Source organism: Antrostomus carolinensis, unplaced genomic scaffold (genome assembly GCF_000700745.2).
Source record: "Antrostomus carolinensis isolate BGI_N321 unplaced genomic scaffold, ASM70074v2 scaffold38796, whole genome shotgun sequence".
NCBI classification, from domain to species: domain Eukaryota; kingdom Metazoa; phylum Chordata; class Aves; order Caprimulgiformes; family Caprimulgidae; genus Antrostomus; species Antrostomus carolinensis.
The window spans coordinates 1-6882 of record NW_010321796.1 but is presented as its reverse complement, the minus strand read 5'-3'; the positions used below and the strand labels follow the sequence as shown (position 1 = coordinate 6882).

General features: G+C 53.1%; 1 protein-coding gene across 1 annotated transcript in view; it reads right to left on the bottom strand.

Annotated features, from left to right (window-relative positions):
* ARCN1 (archain 1 coat protein complex I subunit delta) overlaps nucleotides 1-6039 on the bottom strand; it is a gene marked incomplete at its 5' end in the record, with an annotated part of 6137 nt that extends 98 nt beyond the window's left edge. Inside the window, 8 exons of the mRNA XM_010170066.1 lie at nucleotides 484-714; nucleotides 878-986; nucleotides 1275-1422; nucleotides 3403-3568; nucleotides 3988-4149; nucleotides 4526-4731; nucleotides 4978-5157; nucleotides 5776-6039. Of these exons, the coding sequence (XP_010168368.1) occupies nucleotides 484-714; nucleotides 878-986; nucleotides 1275-1422; nucleotides 3403-3568; nucleotides 3988-4149; nucleotides 4526-4731; nucleotides 4978-5157; nucleotides 5776-6039 (1466 nt within the window). The remainder of the gene's footprint in view (nucleotides 1-483; nucleotides 715-877; nucleotides 987-1274; nucleotides 1423-3402; nucleotides 3569-3987; nucleotides 4150-4525; nucleotides 4732-4977; nucleotides 5158-5775) is intronic.
* Nucleotides 6040-6882: the final 843 nt, after the last annotated feature.

Here is a 6882-nt window from a genome sequence, read left to right as displayed (position 1 = left end):
CGTGCCGCAGCCTCGCACTGCTTTCAGGCACCGGGGTAACCACGAGGACAGAACCGACCCAGCGCTTTCGAACCACGAGTCAGCCCTGAAAGACAGATCTTTGTTTTTGGGAAACATGAAAACAGGGGGATCTATTTGTGTAGTAACTGCCTCCTGCGGAGAGCAGCCCAGGAGGAGTTCAGCAGCCATCGCTGCGGGGATGGGCAAGTCAGTCATGTGCTGAGAAGTGTTTTGGCGTGGAAGGCCGATGGATTCTCTAACATTAAAGTCTGAGGGGAATTAATGATCACACCCAGAGGCACGAAGGCACAATGGAATGGACCAGCAAGCTCTGGGAAGCTGAAGTCGCCAGCGCTGCCCTGAACCCGGCTAACACAGAGGCAACGCGATGCCGATGCCTCTGCCTGGCGGCACAGCCGGGCCCATGTGCCACAGCCAGCGCATGACCGAGGTGGCTGGAAAGAGGCGAGAGTGACACGACGCCTGCAAAGCACCGGCAGCGACCGTACCTGTATGTTGCAATAGTTCTTTTTGGAGACGAAGGAGACTTGCACCGGGAAGAAGTCATTTGGCTGCCCTGCTATGCTGAACTCCAGGCTGCCGCTTTTGTTTTTGGCATCTATCACTGGCAGGCACCACTCGAGGAGATTTCTCCGGCTGTCGTGGCGATACTCACCATCGATCTCCCCGATCACCGGGGCGCCGACACCAGACCTAGAGCAGGCAACAAGAAGTTGCAACAGCTTACCTGCACAGAGCTAAGAACACGCTCGTCAGGCCCGTCGGCACAGCCAGGGCACAAACCAGAGAGGGGAAGGACGCGAGGGAACCCAGGACGGCGCTTGTTAGCGCTGCCCAGACACGGAGCGGTACTTACGGCAAGGGGATGGTGATGACCACGTCGTTCAGCTCTAGGCTCTCCTCTTGCAACTCGTATTCAATGTTCACGTCACAATTGTTCCCGCTTTCCGACGGCCAGCAGTTAACTGAGGGCACAGAAACAAGCGCGCTGAACCACGCAGGGTTCCTACGGGGAATGGGGTTTCCAAAGATGATGCACTTGGAAAATGACAGCAAAGGCACCCCCAGGAAATTCTGACTTTGAAAAAAGCTTTTTGTTTTCTTTGTGCAAAAAAAACACAAAGCCAAGAACAAGTATTATCCAATGGAAGACAATGTCTCTAACGTCTCCCAAAGCGCTGCACAGCGGGCTACAAGCTGACAGCACGGGGATTAAATCGAGCCTCTTCCGCCCGACGCGTGCTGGCACTCACTGGTCAATGGAATGAAGGACTCTTCCGTGGTCTGCAGCCTCCACTTGAGCACGCCCACGTCGCCGTTAATAGGGAATGACTTCTCCGGGTTCTTCAAACCAATCTGCGACTCCGCAGTGAAGAGTTTCTTGTCGACGTTTGGGTGAGTCTGAAAGGGGAACACACGCCCGGGCTGTAACTCTGAGCCAGAGGAGAGAACCGTGTGCAGGTAATGCGGGTTCTGGTAGGACAGCCTTGCACGTCCCAGATTATCTTCCCTGACAAAATACACGTCAGCTTTGCTGGGGTTAAACCACAACACTGGCTCAGAAGCCCAAGTGGAGAACATCTGCTTATCAGCTGGGGAAGATTCCTTCCAGAAAATGTGGATCTGCTGAGATGAACCCACACTGCTGCCACTATTATGTGACACTGCACCAGAGACTCCAGCAACACCCACCTCTGATACCCACGGAACAACTTCAACAACTCCTCAAATCTCAAGGACCACCCTCAACACCTGAAACAGACACTTCTCCTGAACAAAAAACCCAACCTCACGCTGCTGGGAAGAACACCCTCAAGCCACAAGAACACGACCTCCCTCGGCAACCTGAAGGCACAGATGTGCCAGCAGCCAAACCCAATTTAAACATTCCCTCGTCACAACCGCGAGCGTGAGCAGCTTTTTCAGAGCTGAGGATTTTGCGAGTCAAGGTTCCAGCTGCACTAGAAAGACAGGAGTCAGCACTGGCTTTGATCTCATCTTCCACCTGAGGCAGCGGACGTGGGAGCACTGTCAGGAACTCGCTCACGAGATGCGCCGATAAGGAACCTACGACTGTGACTGTGCAAGCAGCCCGGCAGCACATCGACAAGCTCTTGGCAAGGGTGAGGAGGGAGCAGAGGAGCGTATCAAAGCTGCACCATCTCCAGGGATCCACAAGGTCACACAGAGGGGAAGAAAGGGGAAGACATGTCTCTTAAAAACCTTCCGAGCCACCATCACTGACTGCAGTCAGGGGCTCCAGCAATCACCTCAGGTAGAGCAGTGACTGGACACAAGCGACCCCAAGAAGAAACACCTTTCTAGTCTTGAGACCAGCTCTGAAGAGAAGGACTTGGGAGTGGTGGTGAATGAGAAGCTGAACATGAGCAGACAACGTGCGCTCACAGCCCAGAGGCCAATAACCATGTCCTGGGCTGCATCAAGATCAGCGTGTCCAGCAGGTCGAGGGAGGGGATTCTGACCCTCTGCTCCGCTCTCGTAAGGCCCCACCTGGAATACTGCATCCAGTTCTGGAGCCCCCAACACAAGAGAGACCTGGAGCAGTTAGAACAAGTCCAGAGGAGGCCACCAGGATGATCCGAGGGCTGAAGCACCTCTCCTATGAAGACAGGCTGAAAGAGTTGGGGCTGTTCAGCCTGGAGAAGAGAAGGCTCCGGGGAGATCTTATAGCGGCCTCCCAGTACCTGAAGGGGCTACAAGAAAGCTGGGGAAGGACTTTTCATAAGGACAGTTAATGACAAAACAAGGGGAAATGGGTTTAAACTGAAAGAGGGGAGGTTTAAATTAGATATGAGGAAGAAGTTCTTCACTGTGAGGGTGGTGAGACACTGGAACAGGTTGCCCAAGGAAGTTGTGGCTGCTCCTCCCTGGAAGTGCTGAAGGCCAGGCTGGATGAGGCTTTGAGCAACCTGGTCTAGTGGAAGGTGTCCCTGCTGCTGGCAGGGGGGTTGGAACTGGATGATCTTTAAGGTCCCTCCCAACCCAAACCAGTCTATGATTCTATGATAATAAATAAACCAACTCCTCACGGACACAGTACGGTTATTCTAACGCTCCCACCCCACAATGAAAGCTCGCGTCGTAAAAACGAGCACCAAGCTGCACAGGAGGCCGCTGCAAAGTCCAAGTGAGATCAGACAACGTGCCAACGAGCGTCTCCGGACAGACACGGCGCCGAGGGCGGGAAGGTAAGTGCACGAGAGTAGATTCCTCAAGTGGACTTCAATCTTTTGAGCGTGAGCTGGCCCCACGGCTATGCTGCAGTAACAACGCGCTGGCTGAGGCTTGGACAGGAACACGCTCCAGTTTTGAGCACATTCAAAGCACATTCAACAGCACGGGACGCCCCGCAGGCTTCACCTGTAGCTGCACTCCCCTCTTGTCTTCGTTTTCTACGTGCAGGCGAATCCGTGCAAACTTCTCATCAGAAATGTGCAGCATGATCATGCCGTGCAGCTCCATGTTCTGCAACCCCCCGTCACGGCCACAGGTCAAGGAGATTTTCTCCTCTATTTTCATGTGCACGCTAGACAGAAAGAAAGAGAAGGGTCTGAATTGCCACGCGTGAAACAAGCAGCGAACGCTTCCATCCTCAGCTGCGACAGGGCAGGAACTCTTTGTGTCTGGGGAATGGGGAAAGTGGCAGCAGCTTTAACTCATCTGAAGGTAAAACACCAGGAAAAAGGCGCAGGAGAATTTCCAGCCTCAGCCAAACAATGGGAGCACATCCCATTTTAATTACGGCCATTCCTAATCAAATTAGCTATCTGCTTTTTTGTTGCTGCGCTTTCCAAGACTTTGCCCACCACCTTGGAAAATTAAAGAGCCCGAGTGAGCACAAAAAGCCTGTTCTGGAAGCTGAAGAGGAAGCTAAGCCCAGGAAGGGACAGGCATGGTGCAGAGAGAGCTGCAGAAGAGTGGTTCCAAAGTGAGGGCAGCACCCACCTCTCCACATTAACAGGAGGAGCGAGAACTTTGGCTGCTTCTGTCGAGCGCTTGCCTACAGAAGTCATGATATTTTCTCCTTCCGATTTCAGCTTGTCCACAAAGTTGTCCACCTCCTTCCCCTTGGCGCCGAGTTTCAAGGCTTTACTGGGACCTGAAGGCCTAAAACAGAAGGTGGAAGAACGTCCAAGTCAGCTCACAGCAGCACAGTCCTCTTTCCTCCTTATCTCAGCGCTGTGATGTGACTATCCCAGCAAGACAGCGTTCACCTCTGCAGCCTTTTTTAGGGGAGAACGTGCATGAAACCGACCATCTTACGTGTAGAGAACCAAGTCATAATTTAGATCTGGATTCTGTAGCTGGGACATCTTTTTCCTCACACAAAATGAGGAGCCCATCGCCCATCAAAGGCTCTAGAGAGACTACAGGACTCTACTGTGGCACAAATGCTCCTCAATAACAAAAGTGGGGTCCCAAGAAAACGCGACGCGTCAGCCCCCGAGCCCCAAGGAACGTCTGCTCCCTGCCGTGCACCGACCTGGCAGGCGCCGGGGCCACTTTGGGCTTCTCGGTTTCTATGATGGTCTCTGTGATCATGGCGGCCGTCGTGCCCCCGGACACGGCCGAGCTCCCGAAGCCACCGAAGCCGGGTGCCTTTTTGCCCTGTCTCTCGGCGTCCCTCCTGGCCTGCTGCAGCTCCTTGGCCTTACGGCGCATCTCAGCTTTGGCTTCACGCTCCTGAGTCTGAAACAGAAAGACAAGAGGCCGAGAGAGTGTTGTGATCTCCATCTGGGACTGCACAGGAACTAAGTGCATTCCCCATAAATCCTTTGTGAAGAAAAAGGCAGCAAGAGACGGGCATTTACCTCACAGAAAAGCTAAATAATTTTATGAACGCTTTCACAAGGTGGAGCAGCACCTTTCTGTAACAAAAAGCAGAGCTTCCCAGAGAGGGGAGCTCGTTCCAAGCTTGCAGTTATCCCCACTCACCTCTCTGACAGCTCGGAACACCTTCTCTTCGTGCGAGTCCATCTCGGTGAAGGTCCGAATTTGTGCCAGATTTACATTCTCACGGTAGCCCAGGGCAACAATTTCATCAAAGGCAAAAATCAGGTCAAAGCAGTGTTCGGAGATCTCGTTCTCCTCCAGAGCTCGACAATACTCGGGGATCTAGTTGGGGAAAAACATTCTGAAGGAGTATCCCTAGAGGATACCGTGCAAAGACTTTGTTTCTACCATCCCCAGCCCCTCCTCAAGACCAGCGCGCCGTTAAGCTGCTCTTCCTCACTCGACAGTGTTGACAAACAAGACAAAGTTTTCCCATTATTAGCTATTCTCCTCTAAAATACTTATAAATCCTCCTTGCTTCACTGCGAACTAACTCAGAAGAACCTGAGCACAGGCTGGGGACAGTGAATTTCCTGGAGATCCTTCGGTTGTATAAAGACAACTGCACAGACACAGACTGCTCAGACACGCACGGAAAGAAGCGCTGCTCTTTTAACCATCTCACGCTGTAACGCCGCGGTATTTTTAGGAGGAACACGGGCGTTATCTTCAGAATACAGAGAATATTTAACTCTACATTTACAACTTCATCCCTTTGGTCTCACCAGCTGAACTGCAAGTGAGGACTTTTTACGTGTGGTTCAACAATACCACCAAAATTTTCTTCCAGGTCAGGAAGAGAAACCAAGTTCCCAGGCGGAGGCCGAGCGCTCCGGCGCCGGCTCAGCACCAGGTTCCCTCACACCAGCACAAACTCCACCTTCAGCCACAGCTCCTTACCACTCTGGAGAAGAGTCGGAGTGTTTCCAGGTCTTCCAGGATGTTGCTGTTCTTGGTGGTGATCAGCACCATGTAGAGCTTCTCCATGGGCTGATACACGTAGCGCACGCTCTCCGTCTCCACGAAGGTGTGCTGCTTCCCGGTGTTCATCAGCTTGGGGAACGCCGCCAGCAGCCCCTCGATGCGGGTCCGGGTCATCTCCACGAACTGCCGGGAGACGATGGCCTTCCCCGCCTTCGTGCAGACGGCTGCTGCCAACAGCACCTGGGGAGAAGGTGAGCAGCTCACTGCTGTGTTTCACCTTCACATACTGCACAGTTTCCCTTAAAAACAACGTTAACTCTCTTTTTCTAGCACCAGCCCCAGGAACCAACCTCCTCCCTCCTCTCTCCCCTCCACTCTTTCTGCTTCTGCACCATCCTGGAGGAAAGCTCAGTGCTCTCAGCAACCAGATGCAGCAAATCAACCCACTCCCCCACACACAGAGGTGTGAACCCCCCCAAACTCCTGAGGTGAGGCTCTGGGTTACCCCGTTTTCCGTCCAGGTCTGATTACAACTAAACGTTGGGATGTTTTAAATGGGACGTTTCTTCCCGACACCACCACGTTTCCATGAGGGCAGGTTAATGAAATACCAACAGGGATGTTCAGCACCTGGATGACTCTCTGGGCATTTCAGAGATGTTATCACCCCAACAATAAAAAGGCAGAAGGGCAGTTGCCAGCCTGTGTTTCCTCATTCTCCCAGATTTCCTCCTCTCATTTCTCCCTCTCTCTCAAATCAGCTTTTTAGGAACTCTGTTCAGGACAAGGCAGCGTCTGCGCCTCAGACCTTGGCAATCCCCACCCGCTGCTGTTAACGGCTGTCTAAGAACGAGGCAGAAGCTTCCAAACGCAGACGGATTCTCCAGCTAAACCTGATAATTTCAAAGCTCTTTTCCAACCGCATAGTCTGGGATTCCCGGCCCCGGGCTGACGGGCTCCGTGTGTCTGTGTCTGTCTGTGCGCCCCAGGCTGTTCCGGGACTGCCCCGGGGCTCTGCAGCTCGACACCTCGGGGACAAGCACACCCTGCAGCGCTCCCAGCTCAGAAATCGGCTCCTTTTCC